Genomic DNA, 20,343 nt, shown 5'->3' with positions numbered 1-20,343 from the left:
ACCCTACAAAATCCCCAAGACTGTTCACCAGCACCCCATATACAGTACATGCTCCAGTGTCAGCACAGCTCTGGGGTCCGTACACCCCACTCCCTCCAGTGTCAGCCGAGCCCGCACCTGCCCCAACAGCACAGCTCTGGGGTCCGTACACCCCACTCCCTCCAGTGTCAGCCGAGCCCGCACCTGCCCCAACAGCACAGCTCTGGGGTCCGTACACCCCACTCCCTCCAGTGTCAGCCGAGCCCGCACCTGCCCCAACAGCACAGCTCTGGGGTCCGTACACCCCACTCCCTCCAGTGTCAGCCGAGCCCGCACCTGCCCCAACAGCACAGCTCTGGGGTCCGTACACCCCACTCCCTCCAGTGTCAGCCGAGCCCGCACCTGCCCCAACAGCACAGCTCTGCATCTCATGTTTTCTGGTCTTCCACTTTGCCATTTTTGCCTGCCCCAACAAGTAATTTACTAGGCAGTCTCTTCGCCTGTTGGCTACGTTATACCTAGGCCTTCCAATGTATAGGTCCATAGTCAGCCCCATCTCTAGGCCTGTACACCACCCAGGACAGAAAACAACCCTACCAGCCTGGAACAAGACGAAAACAGATGCTGCACTGTCTCCCCCCCCCCCCCCAAAGAACAGACACCCACTCCCCGCTGATATATCAAGGTGCGACATCTATCTGTTCGTAGCGCCCTGTGAATAATCCAGTGTTGGTCAGAAGAAATAAATCCACCAGTAACCTCTTGCTTGATGAGACTCTGTGAGGAGTCCAACACCACCAGCCTGTGCCAGAGCATTGAAGCAGCCAAGTTGTTAACGACCAAGACCCTTTCCATGAAAGACATCTGTCAGCAACAACCACCGCCATTTAGACAACTTAGCCCCAACCTTGTCCACCAAACCCCTATCAGTTTATGTCCTGAAACTCTGAGATCCCCAAGAACAGCCCTAAGAAATTCATCCCTACTCTGTCCCACTGTAGTCCCCCAGGAAGACTAGCAGATCCTGCTCTGTTCCACTGTAGTCCCCCAGGAAGACCAGCAGATCCTTCTCTGACCCACTGTAGTCCCCCAGGAAGACTAGCAGATCCTGCTCTGTCCCACTGTAGTCCCCCAGGAAGACTAGCAGATCCTGCTCTGTTCCACTGTAGTCCCCCAGGAAGACCAGCAGATCCTGCTCTGTTCCACTGTAGTCCCCCAGGAAGACTAGCAGATCCTGCTATGTTCCACTGTAGTCCCCCAGGAAGACCAGCAGATCCTGCTCTGTTCCACTGTAGTCCCCCAGGAAGACCAGCAGATCCTTCTCTGACCCACTGTAGTCCCCCAGGAGGACTAGCAGATCCTGCTCTGTTCCACTGTAGTCCCCCAGGAAGACCAGCAGATCCTTATCTGACCCACTGTAGTCCCCCAGGAAGACTAGCAGATCCTGCTTTGACCCACTGTAGTCCCCCAGGAAGGAAGACGAGCAGATCCTGCTCTGACCCATCTCCCCATAATCTGATCCTCACTCTTCTTCCAGTTCACCTTAGCTGATACCACCCCCTCAAACAACACTAAAGCCCTGCTAACCTCTTCTACATCTCCCTCCCCTTTAACAAACACTGTTACATCATCAGCATACAGTAAGCTGACAATAAAACCGACTCTCCACCTACTGCCCCTAGAACTGACAACCCCTGCAGCCTCTCGCTCAGCCTACCCAGGTTCTATGTGTAAACAGTAGAGACGATCCGAGAGTGGACACCTCTGCCAAATCCCTCTTCTAACTGGGACTGGTCGGTTCTGGACAATAACTTGACCCATGATCTAAATCCGTTACCCAGGCCAAACACTTCAAGCACAGTGAAATGTCCTTCTTGTAAGCTCCAAAGCAAACATTGGAGTAATATCAACGTCGCACAACATTTTTACAAGGTAGAATAAAAACATGAGAAAGAAAAATAAGAAGAAGACGAGAAAGTTAAAACTATTTTTAGGGTCAGTTCCAATACCATATTTACAATATGCAGGGATACTGGCGTGATAAAGGAACAGACCCCTTGACTCTTTCCACATTTTGTTACATTACAGTCTTATTCTAAAATGGACAAAATAAAAACATTTCCTTCTCAATCTAGACACGTAATGAAGTGAAAACAGAAAACAGGTTTTTATACATTTTAACAAATGTATAAAAATACTATAACAGAAATACCTTATTTATAAGATTTATAAGATTTCAGACCCTTTGTTATGAGACTCTAAATTGAGCTCAGGTGCATCGTGTTTCCATTGATCATCCTTGAGATGGTTCTACAACTTGATTGGAGTCCACCTGTGGTAAATTCAACTGATTGGGCATGATTTGGAAAGGCACACACCTGCCTATATAAGGTCCCTGTAATGACTCTAGTGGGTTGAAGAAGGAGACCAAGGTGCAGCGTGGTAGGCATCGCTGGTGCGCGATGAGACAAGGATATCCCTACCGGCCAATCTCTCCCTAACCAGGACAACGCTATGCCAATTGTGCGTCGCCCCACGGACCTCCCGCTCGCGGCCGGTTACGACAGAGCCTGGGTGCGAACACAGAGTCTCTGGTGGCACAGCGCCACCCGGGAGGCCTATATATCCTAGTCTTGCTGCACTAATCCTCCCCTCCACTACCTTCACCAATGTGTAGCTCCTCCCTCGCTGATTTCTGTCCCTCCCCACATCTACTAGTCCATGCTATTTCAACATATTGGTTAAGACCACCACCGACTGTGGATAAGCTTCCACCCAGTTCCTATTTAGTATGTAATCTGTTGTACAGTTCCAGTGAACCTAACTGGGACTCATCCTGCGATGCTACATCTACACTGATGGGAATATCTGACAGCGAATCAATCTCTTCCTCCATCCTCATCGGGCAGCTCCACAGAATCCGGAGCCCCCCAGCTCCCTCCAACCCCCTCTCCACCATCCCCCTGTGTGTCTGTAATTACACTGGGCAAATCACCCCGCGTGTCTGTAATTAGAGACAAGGACGGATTTTCCACGTGAGACGCCATCCCCACTCACACCAAACAAGTCACCAAAGCGACTAACTCACCCAACAATGTAACCAATGTTACCACTAAAATAAATCACATAGAGCTTTCCTGCAGTCAATGACCAAAAGCAACCTCTTTGGCCTCATGGGTGGACTGTTATTCATATTTTACAGTGACCACCTTTGCCGTGTGGATGGGGGCATCATCATTCTATGGGGGCATAGCCATGGTAGCCAAAATAATGGCCTGCCCAGTATTTTTATACATGACCCTAAGCATGATGGGATGTTAATTGCTTAATTAACTCAGAAACCACAACTGTGTGGAAGCACCTGTTTTCAATATACTTTGTATCCCTCATTTATTTAAATGTTTCCATTATTTTGGCAGTTACCTGTAGATGTTCGTACAATAACAGACAGGCTGTTTAAAATGGCAGCAGCAATCAAAATGTTTACCACACGTTGGTTTTTCACTCCTCTAATTTCCTCACAGTCACTCTAGCTGAGAGCAATGTGGGCCAACAAACTATGTGTGTGTGTCTGCGTGTGTGTGTATGCGTGTGTGTGTGGTGTGCGCGGCATGTGTTCAGGTTGATGATTATGTGTGTTTGAAGTAGAACATGGGGGGGCCTGGAAGACAATGCTGAGCCTCTGGATACAATTACAACACAACTGAGCTCATTAAATTGTGTGGAAACCCTCAACCCTCTCTCGCTGCAAGCTAGCTGGCACATACAGTACACGCAGACAGACAGACAGACAGACACACACACACACACACACACACACACACACACACATACACATACACATACACACACACACACACACACGCTCACACACACGCTCACACACACTGGCGTATAGCACAGAGCTAGCTAAGGCTCCCCAGGGCCTTAGTCTGTACTTCCACAAGACTTAATGAGATCAATGTGAGAAAGTTACACAGCAAGGACAGAGAATAAGACAGTGTAATGAATTAATAAACCCAGTTTACAGCCTAGTCAGCCAGTTAAAGACACTGTTATTTACATGGGATTCCCAGTCCATTAAATGAGTTCTCTATACTGTATGAAAGGGACATTGAGATACACAGAGCGTACAAAAGGGGGACACGTTCTCTTTCCGTGACTACGACTGACCAGGTAAATCCAGGTGAAAGCTATGATCCCTTTTTGATGTCAGTTGTTAAATCCACTTCAGTCAGTGTAGATGGAGACACGTTAAAGAAGGATTTTAAACCTGGACTGTGTAGCTATGTGTGTCATTCAGAGGGTGAACGGGCAAGACAAAATATTTGAGTGCCTTTGAAAGGGGTATGGTTGTAGGTGCCAGGTGTACCGGTTTGTGTCAAGAACTGCAACGCTGCTGGGTTTTTCAACCTCAACAGTGTCCTGTGTGTATCAAGAATGGTAACACTACACAAAAGACATCTAGCCAACTTGACCCAACTGTGGGAGGTATTAGAGTCAACATGGGCCAGCATCCCTGTGGAATGCTTTTGACACTTTGTAGAGTCCATGACCTTACTAATTGAGGCTGCAACTCCATGTTAGAAAGGTGTTCCTAATGTTTAGTAGACTCAGTACAGATGGGCTGAGGGAGGGGATGTTGTGTTGGTTAGATAGTTGTGGCTCTGCCTCTGCATGTGGTAGTAATAGGATTCTGTATCCAATATTATTTGGGCCAGATCGGTGCGTTTTGTAAGCAATGTACAGTAATTCAAGTCAGACATTTTCTCAAATGTCAGTGACGCTCCTCAGAACAATGGTGGAATACACAGAGCAGAGGTTCACCATCAAAGGGCACACTGTTGTGTGTTCTCCCTACTGAGTTATGTGTCTCCATGTGAGTTGTGTGGTAGGGGACTCTATCTTCAATTCTATCTTCTGGGCCAAAACACAACAAGAAGGAAAAGAGAGGGGGAAGAAACTAACTGCATATCTCATCTGTTCTTGGAGGACGTCCAACAGTTTCATCTGTCCGTGCTCCACTACACGTGTTCCACCTCTAGCCATCGCAATCAATAGCCATCACAGACACGTGGAGGCCCCTGGCCTATCAGAGTCAATGAACAGAGACAGACTACGAGCTCTCTGTGCCAAGACAGGAGGCAGCTCAGTATCATGGAGATAAAGCTATTGGACCTGGGCCAGAGTGATCTCATGGTAAATAACGCCTGAACAAGTTTTAGTGACTGTCAACATGTGATGAGAATATTACGAACAGAATAGAATCAGCTTGATATTAATTATTTAAATAGCGTGCAATTTTCTGTGACTGGGAAGTCGAACATATTTAATCAACCAAAGCATATTGCTAGAATATCAGGATATCACAATAATATTATGACTTTGTAGTTTATACGTCTACTTAGAAACCTCCTGGCACGTCTTCTACAGTAGCTACTAAGACATATAGGACTCCTGACACCTATCCTACCTTGTTGTTTGTTGGCAGCAGCCTTCTGTCCAGGGGAGTAGAATGCAGACAGGGCACTGAGGGAGCTGACCAGCTGGCTCTGGATGGAGCTCATCTTAGACGGCCCTGACTTCCCTGCTGATTTGCCCGTTGAAGGCTTCCCCTGCCCGGCTGCAAGCTTCTGGGTGCTGGGGCTGGAGGTCTCCTGCTTGTCCGGCTTCTCTTGGCTGCTACCCAGCTGGGCCCACTGCTCGTTAATCAGCCCTGTGAGGCGTGTTACTACCTGGCCTAATGCTGGGTTGGAGCCCCGACGAGGGTCCTGGGTCTGAGGCTGGGCCTGGGCCTGGGGCTGCACAGACTCCTTCTGACCCGTTTGAGGCTGGGTCTGGCTGGAAGAGGGGGTGGGTGCTGCTACTGGAATCTCTGGGACTACGGGAGTTTCTTTCACCACACTAACAGTGTGGACCAGGGGACAGAGACAGGGGAAAGAGACTTCTGTGACCACACTCTCTTCTGTGACCACACTCTCTTCCGTGACTGCATTGTCTTCTGTGACCACACTCTCTTCTGAGACCACACTCTCTTCTGTGACCGCATTGTCTTCTGGGACCACACTCTCTTCTGTGACCACATTGTCTTCTGTGAACGCATTGTCTTCTGGGACCACACTCTCTTCTGTGACCACATTGTCTTCTGTGACCGCATTGTCTTCTGGGACCACACTCTCTTCTGTGACCACATTGTCTTCTGTGACCACACTCTCCTCTGTGACCGCATTGTCTTCTGGGACCACACTATCTTCTGGGACCACACTCTCTTCTGTGACCACACTCTCTTCTGTGACCGCATTGTCTTCTGGGACCACACTATCTTCTGGGACCACACTCTCTTCTGTGACCACACTCTCTTCTGTGACCACACTCTCAATGACCATACCCTCTGTGGTCATACTCTGTTTAAGCACACTTTCAGTCATTGTAATTTGTTCAACTGCATTCTCTACTACCACTTCTTGTCTCTTTGTTACCATTCTTTCTGTGCCAACATTTTCTGTGACCACATTCTCTGTGACCATACTTTCTGTGTCCACACATTCTATAATCACAAAACCTTCTTCAGTTACAGCACTCTCAGTGATATCCCCATTTTTGACAGCACTTTCTGCGACCTCAATTTCTGCTCCAGAAATTTCTGTGACCGCACTTTCTATTGCTGCACTTACTATAGCTGCACTTTCTATCTCTATAGCTCTATGTGGGTTATTGCTAGTCTCACCTCTGTCTCTCTCTGTCTCTGTTTGCTGGTCTGCACTCTGTGCTGCCTCTGTCTCTGTCACCTGGTCCACTCTACTCACTCTCTCTGTCTCGGTCCCCTGGTCCATGCTGTTAGCCCTGTGTCTTGCTGGTCTCACTGGACGGACAGGTGCTGTCTGTGTCTCTGTCAGCTGGTTCATAGTATCCACTGTCTCTTTCCCATGGTCTACACTGACTCCTGCCTGTATTTGTGTCTCTCTACATTGGTCCACACTGTTAGCCCTGTGTCTTGCTGGTCTCACTGGACGTACAGGTGCTGTGTCTGTCATCTGGTCCACACTGACTACTGTCTGTGTCTCTGTCCCCTGGTCTAATCTGTCTCCAGGCGGTGCCTCTGTCACCTGGTTTACAGTGTCCACTTTCTCTGTCTCTGTCACCTGGTTTACAGTGTCCACTTTCTCTGTCTCTGTCACCTGGTTTACAGTGTTCACTCTCTCTGTCTCTGTCCCCTGATCCACACTGTTGCCCCTTGGTCTGACTGGGCATGCAATAATCATCTCTGTCTCGGCCACCTGGTTCACCGCTTCCACTCTCTCTGTATCAGTCTCCTGCTCCACCATATCAGCCCTCTCTGACTCTGTCCCCTGGTTTATAATGACCACTCTCTCGGTCTCTGTCTGCTGGTCCACACTGGTCCTCCTACTTGTATGTCTCTCCCCACACACCTCCTCCTTTCCCTCTCTCCCTCCCTCGCTTAGCTGAAGTATCCTCTCCTGCTTCATCCTGTTGTCCTCTACCTGTTGTCTGAGGAGACTGTTGGTTTCCTCCAGCTCTTCACTAGCCTGACTTAACTTAGCCTCTAGTGTTACTAGCTTAGCCTGGAGCTGTTCGATGCTGAGGAGATCCCCCTCACCACTGACTCCCTCTATGACTTGCACAATCACTCCTCTCTCTGAAGGTTCTGGTGCTTTCTGTACTGTAACGTCCTCTGATAGCTCTGCTGTTTTCTCTAATGGATTCACTAATGCCTCTCTTTGTCGGTCTGGTCCCGCTGATGCCTGTGCTGCTAAAAGCCTATCTGCTTCTGCTTCTTGTGCAGTACTTCTTAAGGATTCCTGTTGTGTTTCTGTCTCTGTATCAACTACTGCACCAGACCCCGGAGGCTGAGGATCAATAATCTGAGCCGGAGAGGGCGAGGCACGTTGTGGGGGGGGTGGAGCCTGGGGCTTGGTTTGGGCCTGCAGCCTGAGGATCAGATGCTCTCTCTCCTCCCTCAGTGAGCAGATCTGGGACTTGAGCTCTGGGATGGTCCTCACCATATCCTCCAGCTCTCTGACCCTCTTCAGGGCCGCGGTGATCTGCTGGTGCAGCCCCGACCTGTCCTGGGGCACAGCGCGGAATACGTTTTCAGATGAGCCGTTCTCGGTTCTCTCGTCCCCGGACTCGGAGGCCTTCCTGTGAGGGATGGTAATGGGCATGCTGGATGTACGGAGGAGGTTGGGCCTCCCCAGGGGCTTCTCGGCTGACACACCAGCCCCTGCCTCCTCCCTGGGCCTGGCCGGGGATAAGCCCCTCCCCTGCGCCCTGCTGCTCTGGCTCTGCCCCCCCGCCATACCACTGCCTCCATCACTGGCTCTAAAATCCAAGAACTGCTGGACCTCTGTGACTCTGCCCCGGGGCTTGGGTCCCAGAGTAGAGGTGGAAGACCAGGTGTCCTTGGGGGCCGATCGTGCCCCATGCCCAGGCAGGCTGAAGTTCCTGGGCAGGGTGCTGAACTTAGGAGGACCCCTGGCCTTGCGCTGGATGTGGACCCGCTTGATGGTGTTGCCTTTCTCGATGTCGTCCACATATTTGAGGAAGTCGAGGTCCAGGTGGAAGCCGTAGGGGGTCTCTACGGAGTAGGGCAGCTGCTTCTTCTGACCCCCACCTCCACTCTCTCCTCCGGCCTTAGGGTAGCCATTGGCTGAAATATGAAGAGAGAGTTTTTTAGTATTCACACTGATTCCCATGCATTCAGGGATTTGTTGTAGAGTACTCTCTGACCATAGAAGAGAAAGCAAAACATGAAGCACATCCCAGTGTCCCATTAGTTGATAATACACTACAACCTGTGTATATATTGATATGTATATGATAGGGTTGCTAGGAATAGTATATGATAGGGTTGATAGGGATAGTCTATGATAGGGTTTATAGGGATAGTCTATGATAGGGTTGATAGGGATAGTCTTTGATAGGGTTGATTGGGATAGTTTATGATAGGGTTGATTGGGATAGTCTATGATAGGGTTGATAGGGATAGTATATGATAGGGTTGATAGGGATAGTATATGACAGGGTTGATGGGGATAGTATATGACAGGGTTGATAGGGATAGTATATGATAGGGTTGATAGGGATAGTATATGATAGGGTTGATAGGGATAGTATATGATAGGGTTGATGGGGATAGTCTATGATAGGGTTGATAGGGATAGTATATGATAGGGTTGATAGGGATAGTATATGATAGGGTTGATAGGGATAGTATATGACAGGGTTGATAGGGATAGTATATGATAGGGTTGATAGGGATAGTATATGACAGGGTTGATAGGGATAGTATATGACAGGGTTGATAGGGATAGTATATGATCGGGTTGATAGGGATAGTATATGACAGGGTTGATAGGGATAGTATATGACAGGGTTGATAGGGATAGTCTATGATAGGGTTGATAGGGATAGTATATGATAGGGTTGATAGGGATAGTTTATGACAGGGTTGATAGGGATAGTATATGATAGGGTTGATAGGGATAGTATATGACAGGGTTGATAGGGATAGTATATGATAGGGTTGATAGGGATAGTATATGACAGGGTTGATAGGGATAGTATATGACAGGGTTGATAGGGATAGTATATGATAGGGTTGATAGGGATAGTATATGACAGGGTTGATAGGGATAGTATATGACAGGGTTGATTGGGATAGTATATGACAGGGTTGATAGGGATAGTATATGATAGGGTTGATAGGGATAGTATATGACAGGGTTGATAGGGATAGTATATGACAAGGTTGATAGGGATAGTATATGACAGGGTTGATAGGGATAGTCTATGATAGGGTTGATAGGGATAGTGCACATGAATCAACATTTCAAGAAAAGGGACTACTGTGTCTACAGCACCAGAGCTGTCAGTAATTGCATTTCTTTCAGTTTTAGTATTACACTGTTGCTACTTCGCTCTTCAACCAAGGATCAACTGAAGAGAGGAGGATGACGATATTCAGCCACAATACCATTTATTATTAAAACCAGCAACTAATGCGTTTTGGCTCGTTGCCTTCATCAGCTTGTTGCCTTACAGTTTTAGTATTCACAGTCCCCCCTATATAGATGCAGCCAGGGACAGGATGTACACTACATTACTTTGCATAAACCCTATAAGAGTCTAGGGTGTAATTATCTTTTTGTGATTAGGATGAAACACATTTACACTCATTAGTATGCAAAACTCAACTCAGCTTAGCTTTGCTGCGTCAACGTACGTTCGATTACAGGCTCAAAATGGCTAGAAACAAAGCACTTTCTTCTGAAACTCGTCAGTCTATTCTTGTTCTGAGAAATGAAGGATATTCCATGCGAGAAATTGCCAATAAACTGAAGATCTCGTACAACGCTGTGCACTACTCCCTTCACAGAACAGCGCAAACTGTCTCTAACCAGAATAGAAAGAGAAGTGGGAGGCCCCGGTGCACAACTGAGCAAGAGGACAAGTTCATTTGAGTGTCTAGTTTGAGTAATAGAGACCTCAGAAGTCCTCAACTGGCAGCTTCATTAAATAGTACCCGCAAAACACCAGTCTCAACGTCAACAGTGAAGAGGCGACTCCGGGATGCTGGCCTTCTAGGCAGACTACCCCTATCCAGTGTTCTTTTGCCCATCTTAATCTTTTCTTTTTATTGGCCAGTCTAAGATATGGCATTTTCTTTGCAACTCTGCCTAGAAGGCCAGCATCCCGGAGTCGCCTCTTCACTGTTGATGTTGAGACTGGCAATTTCTCGCATGGAATAGCCTTCATTTCTCAGAACAAGAATAGACTGACAAGTTTCAGAAGAAAGTTATTTGTTTCTGGCCATTTTGAGCCTGTAATCGAACCCACAAATGCTGATGCTCCAGATACTCAACTAGCTAACAGAACGTGCCATTGGAACACAGGAGTGATGGTTGCTGATAATGGGACTCCATGTAGATATTGTAGATATTCCATTAAAAATCAGCTGTTTCCTGCTACAATAGTCATTTACAACATTAACAATGTCTACACTGTATTTCTGATCAATTTGATGTTACTTTAATGGACAAAAAAAATTGCTTTTCTTTAAAAAACAAGGACATTTCTAAGTGACCCAAAAACCTTTCAACGGTAGTGTATGCATAATGAGACAGGCGGATAGTGTTTAGCACAGCAAGAATATTAGGAAGAGAAAACTCTTGTTCGCTACCCCTTCCTCTTACCCCTGACCCTTCAATGATTGCAGCTCTGTAAGGTGGAAGCAATATAGTGCAAGTCAGTGGAGGCTGCTGAGGGGAGGACGGCTCACAATAATGTCTGGATTAGAACGAATGGAATGGCATCAAACACCTGGAAACCATGGAAACCATGTGTTGGATGTATTTGATGCCATTCCACTGATTCCGCTCCAGCCATTATCACGAGCCCATCCTCTCCGACCTCCTGTGCTGGAAGCTTTACCACCACCCTGCTTTCTTCTCCAGAACCCTCAGACATGCTATCACACAGGGGTTAGGGCAGAAGGGGATGGATTTGGGAACGACTGTGTGACTTTTAACTTACCACTTTTCCTGTCCATCGCTGTATTAGTTCAGGGTCATGGACTTCTCTGCTGTCAGAGAGTGGGCAACCTGGAAAAGAGAATGGAAGTCTGTGAGCAACTGAAATAACACGGAATATCAACACTGGCCAACTGTTTGTAATACAACCTCTGTTTTGTTTTAAATAAGAGCTCTTTTCTTTTTAGATGAGAAGAGCGTATGTGAAATGACTTGTGTTGTAGCAGCTACCCGTGATAGTCTGTTTGTTGCTAATGAGAGAAACATCCTGTCCACAACCTCTCCACTGTGTCATTGTCTAAAAGAGTGAGAGAGACCCTCGGTGGCCATTAGAAATCACCACAACACTGACAAGGGCTACAGTTTCATCCAACTAATTAGGAAAATGTTCCATCTGGGTGCCATTTTGTGTGTTTTGTTCCAGTTGGAGCTGCCAAGAAACTGAAGCCCGCGGCTTTTTACGAGGGGCCTTGCATGAGGCAATTGGGATGGAAAAAATCAAATCAATCAAATCAACAAAAAACAAAAATCACATTCTTGGTGAACAACAGGTGTAGACTAACAGTGAAATTCTTACTTATGGACCCTTCCCAACAATGCAGAGAGGAAAATAGAAAATTATAACACAAGGAATAAAAACAACTCAGAGATTTGGGTCAAAACTTTCAGAGGTTTATGCTTTTAAATGTAATATCCAATACTACTAATAATACACAGTAAAGGCAAGGATGTTCCCAAAGCCTTCCCAGGCTTTAAAGATTGAACCCATTTAAAATAGCACACCCTTAGTCCTGCAGCAAAATATAAATCGCTAAACAGTTGAGCAGATAAACACACAATTCCCATGTAAATTAGTGCGGGTGAAAGAAAAAGAGCTAATCAGAAGAACACGTCCTTCTCAAAGCCTGGAGCATTGTTTTAGTGAGAGATTAAGTGTAAACAGGAATCCGGCAGACAGGACTGAATTCCAGTGCAATAAACGACTTTATGAGTATTATAAGAGCATGCAATTCAAATCAAACCCTTATCTAATCTACTTATCTATGCTGCTTACAGTGGGGAGAACAAGTATTTGATACACTGCCGATTTTGCAGGTTTTCCTACTTACAAAGCATGTAGAGGTCTGTAATTTTTATCATAGGTACACTTCAACCGTGAGAAACGGAATCTAAAACAAAAATCCAGAAAATCACATTGTATGATTTTTAAGTAATTAATTTGCATTTTATTGCATGATATAAGTATTTGATCACCTCCCAACCAGTAAGAATTCCAGCTCTCACAGACCTGTTAGCTTTTCTTTAAGAAGCCCTCCTGTTCTCCACTCATTACCTGTATTAACTGCACCTGTTTGAACTCGTTACCTGTATAAAAGACACCTGTCCACACACTCAATCAAACAGACTCCAACCTCTCCACAATGGCCAAGACCAGAGAGCTGTGTAAGGACATCAGGGATAAAATGATAGACCTGCACAAGGCTGGGATGGGCTACAGGACAATAGCCAAGCAACTTGGTGAGAAGGCAACAACTGTTGGCGCAATTATTAGAAAATGGAAGAAGTTCAAGATGACGGTCAATCACCCTCGGTCTGGGGCTCCATGCAAGATCTCACCTCGTGGGGCATCAATGATCATGAGGAAGGTGAGGGATCAGCCCAGAACTACACGGCAGGACCTGGTCAATGACCTGAAGAGAGCTGGGACCACAGTCTCAAAGAAAACCATTAGTAACACACTTCGCCGTCATGGATTAAAATCCTGCAGCGCACGCAAGGTCCCCCTGCTCAAGCCAGTGCATGTCCAGGCCCGTCTGAAGTTTGCCAATGACCATCTGGATGATCCAGAGGAGGAATGGGAGAAGGTCATGTGGTCTGATGAGACAAAAATTGAGATTTTTGGTCTAAACTCCACTCGCAGTGTTTGGAGGAAGAAGAAGGATGAGTACAACCCCAAGAACACCATCCCAACCATGAACCATGGAGGTGGAAACATCCTTCTTTGGGGATGCTTTTCTGCAAAGGGGACAGGGCGACTAAACTGTATTGAGGGGAGAATGGATGGGGCCATGTATCGCGAGATCTTGGCCAACAACCTCCTTCCCTCAGTAAGAACATTGAAGATGGGTCGTGGCTGGGTCTTCCAGCATGACAACTACCCGAAACGCACAGCCAGGGCAACTAAGGAGTGGCTCCGTAAGAAGCATCTCAAGGTCCTGGAGTGACCTAGCCAGTCTCCAGACCTGAACCCAATAGAAAATCTTTGGAGGGAGCTGAAAGTTCGTATTTCCCAGCGACAGCCCCGAAACCTGAAGGATCTGGAGAAAGTCTGTATGGAGGAGTGGGCCAAAATCCCTGCTGCAGTGTGTGCAAACCTGGTCAAGAACTTCAGGAAACATATGATCTCTGTAATTGCAAACAAAGGTTTCTGTACCAAATATTAAGTTCTGCTTTTCTGATGTATCAAATCCTTATGTCATGCAATAAAATGCAAACTAGATTTTCTGGATTTTTGTTTTAGATTCCATCTCTCACAGTTAAAGTGTACCTATGATAAAAATTACAGACCTCTACATGCTTTGTAAGTAGGAAAACTTGCAAAATCGGCAGTGTATCAAGTACTTGTTCTCCCCACTGTATCTATCCTACTTATATATCTTACTTATCTATACTACTTATGCGATTCTACTTATCTAATCTACTTATCTATGCTACTTATATATCCTACTTATCTAATCTACTTATGTTATTCAACTTATCTATGCTACTTATGCTATCCTATTTATCTATACTACTTATGCTATGCTACTTATGCTATCCTATTTATCTATACTACTTATGCTATGCTACTTATGCTATTCTACTTATCTATGCTACTTGTATCAATCCTTATGATTGCTTTCTCACCTTAAATGTGTTTAATCATCATAATGGAAGACTTTAGGCTCTTGAGCACTTTCCTGAGCTTTTCTTATTACCTTCCTGCAACTTGGTACCATCACAACCCCCTTAATAATGCACAAAGAACAAAACACCTTTGAAGCCTAAGGCAAAGAACAAATTGTAAGTGACAATCTCTACTCATTCTGCTTTAATGACTGTGGGGAGAACAGAGGAAGCATCTTTCTACCCGACAACAAATGTCCTGTATCTGTGAACAATACACACTGGAACGGTGGTGCTGGGGAAAGACTGTGTGCTTAGAGTAGAGGTGGGCTGTTTACCATCAGAGTACAGCACAGGAATATGCTACAATACACAGGCACCGCATTGGATGGCAAGGCCATCGATCAAAATGACAGCCAATCCACACAGGAACCTGATCTCGGATCAATAACAACCTCTAGCTGGACCGCCTCCATAAATAAACCCCAAACAATAAAGCAAAGCAAAGCAATGTGAGATCTAGAGCAGAACTGTCTCTGTGTTTCTACCCTGTCCAGTCATATCTCTATCTCTCAGCCCTTTACCAGTCATATCTCTATCCCCCAGCCCTTTACCAGTCATATCTCTATCTCTCAGCCCTTTACCAGTCATATCTCTATTCCCCAGCCCTTTACCAGTCATATCTCTATCCCCCAGCCCTTTACCAGTCATATCTCTATCCCCCAGCCCTTTACCAGTCATATCTCTATCTCACAGCCCTTTACCAGTCATGTCTCTATCCATCAGCCCTTTACCAGTCATGTCTCTATCCATCAGCCCTTTACCAGTCATATCTCTATTCCCCAGCCCTTTACCAGTCATATCTCTATCCCCCAGCCCTTTACCAGTCATATCTCTATCTCTCAGCCCTTTACCAGTCATATCTCTATTCCCCAGCCCTTTACCAGTCATATCTCTATCTCTCAGCCCTTTACCAGTCATATCTCTATTCCCCAGCCCTTTACCAGTCATGTCTCTATCCATCAGCCCTTTACCAGTCATGTCTCTATCTCTCAGCCCTTTACCAGTCATATCTCTATTCCCCAGCCCTTTACCAGTCATATCTCTATCCCCTGCCCTTTACCAGTCATATCTCTATCCCCCAGCCCTTTACCAGTCATATCTCTATCCCCCAGCCCTTTACCAGTCATATCTCTATCCCCTGCCCTTTACCAGTCATATCTCTATCTCTCAGCCCTTTACCAGTCATCTCTATCCCTCAGCCCTTTACCAGTCATATCTCTATCCCCCAGCCCTTTACCAGTCATATCTCTATTCCCCAGCCCTTTACCAGTCATATCTCTATCCCTCAGCCCTTTACCAGTCATCTCTATTCCCCAGCCCTTTACCAGTCATATCTCTATCTCTCAGCCCTTTACCAGTCATATCTCTATCTCTTAGCCCTTTACCAATCATATCTCTATCTCTCAGCCCTTTACTGAGATATGACTGGTAACGGGCTGGGGGATAGAGCCCTATACCAGTCATATCTCTATCTCTCAGCCCTTTACCAGTCATATCTCTATCTCTCAGCCCTTTACCAGTCATATCTCTATCCATCAGCCCTTTACCAGTATTATCTCTATCCCCCAGCCCTTTACCAGTCATATCTCTATCTCTCAGCCCTTTACCAGTCATGTCTCTATCTCTCAGCCCTTTACCAGTCATGTCTCTATCCCTCAGCCCTTTACCAGTCATATCTCTATCCCCCAGCCCTTTACCAGTCATGTCTCTATCTCTCAGCCCTTTACCAGTCATTTCTCTATATCTCAGCCATTTACCAGTCATATCTCTATTCCCCAGCCCTTTACCAGTCATATCTCTATCTCTCAGCCCTTTACCAGTCATATCTCTCAGCCCTTTACCAGTCATATCTCTATCCCCCAGCCCTTTACCAGTCATATCTCTATCCCCCAGCCCTTTACCAGTCATGTCTCTATCCATCAGCCCTTTACCAGTCATATCTCTATCCATCAGCCCTTTACCAGTCATATCTCTATCCCTCAGCCCTTTACCAGTCATATCTCTATTCCCCAGCCCTTTACCAGTCATATCTCTATCCCCCAGCCCTTTACCAGTCATATCTCTATCCCCCAGCCCTTTACCAGTCATATCTCTATCCCCCAGCCCTTTACCAGTCATATCTCTATCCCCCAGCCCTTTACCAGTCATATCTCTATCCCCTGCCCTTTACCAGTCATATCTCTATCCCCCAGCCCTTTACCAGTCATATCTCTATTCCCCAGCCCTTTACCAGTCATATCTCTATCCCCTCCCCTTTACCAGTCATATCTCTATTCCCCAGCCCTTTACCAGTCATATCTCTATCCCCTCCCCTTTACCAGTCATATCTCTATCCCCTGCCCTTTACCAGTCATATCTCTATCCCCTGCCCTTTACCAGTCATATCTCTATCCCCCAGCCCTTTACCAGTCATATCTCTATCCCCTCCCCTTTACCAGTCATATCTCTATCCCCTCCCCTTTACCAGTCATATCTCTATCCCCTGCCCTTTACCAGTCATATCTCTATCCCCCAGCCCTTTACCAGTCATATCTCTATCCCCTGGCCTTTACCAGTCATATCTCTATCCCCCAGCCCTTTACCAGTCATATCTCTATCCCCTCCCCTTTACCAGTCATATCTCTATCCCCTCCCCTTTACCAGTCATATCTCTATCCCCTCCCCTTTACCAGTCATATCTCTATCCCCTGCCCTTTACCAGTCATATCTCTATCTCTCAGCCCTTTACCAGTCATATCTCTCTCTCAGCCCTTTACCAGTCATATCTCTATCTCTCAGCCCTTTACCAGTCATATCTCTATCTCTCAGCCCTTTACCAGTCATATCTCTATTCCCCAGCCCTTTACCAGTCATATCTCTATCTCTCAGCCCTTTACCAGTCATATCTCTATCTCTCAGCCCTTTACCAGTCATATCTCTATCCCCTCCCCTTTACCAGTCATATCTCTATCCTTCAGCCCTTTACACCGGCCCTACTTATCTTCATTTCAGCCGTTAGCCAGTGACTCACCGGGAGTTAGTCATGATACATCGTATGACTATCATAAGACACACAGGATCTGACCAACACATTGTCTCTGCTACCATGGAAACCACACATATGGCTAATTTATCTCGTCACTGAGGTGTTGCTATGGAAGCAGGGGCATGCATGTCCCTGACACTCCAAATCCTTCATGTGACGCTGGGCAATCTGGTTCCGGCTCGCTGTCCTTGAGGCCTAATTAGCCAATTTGTGAGCGGAAGAATGCTGTTGATAATTGCTGAGTAAAGCGCAAGGTTGCAGACTCGACAGGCAATTATACACAGCTGGCAGAGCAGAGCAGAGCAGAGAGAACAGCACAGCGAGTTAATTAGATCCTTACTAAAAACACAGGGACAGATATGAGAGAGAGAGAGAGAGAGAGGCACAGAGAAGGGGAGAGAGAGAGGGGGGGGAGAGAGGCACAGAGAGGGAGAGAGAGTGAGAGAGAGAGAGAGAGAGAGAGAGAGAGAGAGGCACAGAGAAGGGGAGAGAGAGACAGAGAGAGAGAGAGGGGGGGGGGGGGAAGAGAGGCACAGAGAGGGAGAGAGAGAGAGAGGGAGAGAGAGAGAGAGCTACGCACAGGCTGTGAGAGGAGCAACTGGCCCAGCCCCCACCAACCAAATGAGTGACATTAAACAAATGCTGAGTCTACTATGCTCACAATGTGATAGGCCGAGGGTCATGGTAAGATGAGCACAAGAACTCCACCATCCTCACACTACACCCACCCAAGTAGCATGACACAAATTCTATCTTAAAGGATAAACAAATCACATTTGAGAGTTAAAGAGTTTACTTTAATTGAAAAATCTTATTTTAATAGTTCTTGTTGGATTGTGAGTGTTTGTCTCATTTTGAAGGTAAAGAAAAATAAAAAAGAGTTATGAAATCTGTTTACGTTGCATGTTGGAATTTACAAGGGTTGAAGACCTCTGCTTTTGGGCTAAAGAGCAGAAACCCAGACTTCCTGAAAGAAATTGATGATGTTGGTATTGTAGTACTACAGGAAACATGGTGCAGAGGTGATGTTTCCACTGGCTGTCCACTAGGTTATAGGGAGATAATCATACCATCCACTAAATTAAAAGGAATCTAACAGGGCAGAGACTCAGGGGGAATGCTAAATCTGAACTAATTAATTCAATCGAATTATCTGGTTAAAAATCAACAAGGAGGCTATCTCGACAGATAAAAACATCTTCCTCTGTGCCACATACATTCCCCCCTCAGAGTCACCCTACTTCAATGAAAAGAGTTTCTCCATTCTAGAGAGGGAAATTAGTCACTTTCAGGCCCAAGGCAACGCACTGGTCTGTGGAGACCTGAATGCTAGAACAGCAAAAGAACAAGACACTATTAACAGTCATGGGGACAAACATCTACCAGGAAGCATCAACATTTCCCTCCCCACATACCCCCACAGAAACAACTATGACAAAGTGAAAAACAAAAACGGAGTACAGCTCCTGAAGCTCTGTCAAACACTGGGTCTGTACATAGTCAATGGTAGGCTGAGAGGGGACTCTTTTGGTAGGTACACCTACAGCTCTGTGGAACACTGGGTCTGTACATAGTCAATGGTAGGCTGAGAGGGGACTCTTTTGGTAGGTACACCTACAGCTCTGTGGAACACTGGGTCTGTACATGGTCAATGGTAGGCTGAGAGGGGACTCTTTTGGTTGGTACACCTACAGCTCTGTGGAACACTGGGTCTGTACATAGTCAATGGTAGGCTGAGAGGGGACTCTTTAGGTAGGTACACCTACAGCTCTGTGGAACACTGGGTCTGTACATAGTCAATGGTAGGCTGAGAGGGGACTCTTTTGGTAGGTACACCTACAGCTCTGTGGAACACTGGGTCTGTACATGGTCAATGGTAGGCTGAGAGGGGACTCTTTTGGTAGGTACACCTACAGCTCTGTGGAACACTGGGTCTGTACATAGTCAATGGTAGGCTGAGAGGGGACTCTTTTGGTAGGTACACCTACAGCTCTGTCAAACACTGGGTCTGTACATAGTCAATGGTAGGCTGAGAGGGGACTCCTTTGGTAGGTACACCTACAGCTCTGTGGAACACTGGGTCTGTACATAGTCAATGGTAGGCTGAGAGGGGACTCTTTAGGTAGGTACACCTACAGCTCTGTGGAACACTGGGTCTGTACATAGTCAATGGTAGGCTGAGAGGGGACTCTTTTGGTAGGTACACCTACAGCTCTGTCAAACACTGGGTCTGTACATAGTCAATGGTAGGCTGAGAGGGGACTCTTTTGGTAGGTACACCTTCAGCTCTGTGGAACACTGGGTCTGTACATAGTCAATGGTAGGCTGAGAGGGGACTCTTTAGGTAGGTACACCTACAGCTCTGTGGAACACTGGGTCTGTACATAGTCAATGGTAGGCTGAGAGGGGACTCTTTTGGTAGGTACACCTTCAGCTCTGTGGAACACTGGGTCTGTACATAGTCAATGGTAGGCTGAGAGGGGACTCTTTTGGTAGGTACACCTTCAGCTCATCCCTTGGCAACAGCACTGTAGACTACTTCCTCACCGACCTAAACCCAGAGCCTTCACAGTCAGCCCACTAACACCTCTCTCAGACCACAGTAAAATCACAGTGTATCTGAGAAGATCAGAACCCAACCATGAAGCATCACGGCCCAATAAAATACATGGTACAAAACAGGCCTATAGATGGAGTGCAAACAGTACAGACATCTACCAAAAAGCAATTAGTAGCCAAAAAATACAATCTCTCCTGGACAACTTTTTAGCCTTAACATTCTCCTACAGCAATGAAGGTGTACATTTGGCTGTTTGGAACATAAACTTTATATTTGACAAA

General features: G+C 46.4%; 1 protein-coding gene across 2 annotated transcripts in view; it reads right to left on the bottom strand.

The window, feature by feature from the left end:
• Positions 1-20,343, bottom strand: part of LOC139409488 (KN motif and ankyrin repeat domains 4) — a 145,940-nt gene that overhangs the window by 23,599 nt on the left and 101,998 nt on the right. For both annotated transcript variants that reach the window (XM_071154701.1, XM_071154702.1), the window contains exons 3-4: positions 11,533-11,600; positions 5,453-8,647 (exon numbers count right to left, since the gene is read on the bottom strand). In XM_071154701.1, the coding sequence (XP_071010802.1) occupies positions 5,453-8,647; positions 11,533-11,548 (3,211 nt within the window). In that variant the 5' untranslated portion in view covers positions 11,549-11,600. The remainder of the gene's footprint in view (positions 1-5,452; positions 8,648-11,532; positions 11,601-20,343) is intronic.

The sequence above is a fragment of the Oncorhynchus clarkii genome, chromosome 5 (assembly GCF_045791955.1).
Source record: "Oncorhynchus clarkii lewisi isolate Uvic-CL-2024 chromosome 5, UVic_Ocla_1.0, whole genome shotgun sequence".
Lineage (NCBI taxonomy): Eukaryota > Metazoa > Chordata > Actinopteri > Salmoniformes > Salmonidae > Oncorhynchus > Oncorhynchus clarkii.
The sequence above is the reverse complement of the archived record's forward strand: the minus strand, read 5'-3'. Positions and strand labels throughout refer to the sequence as shown.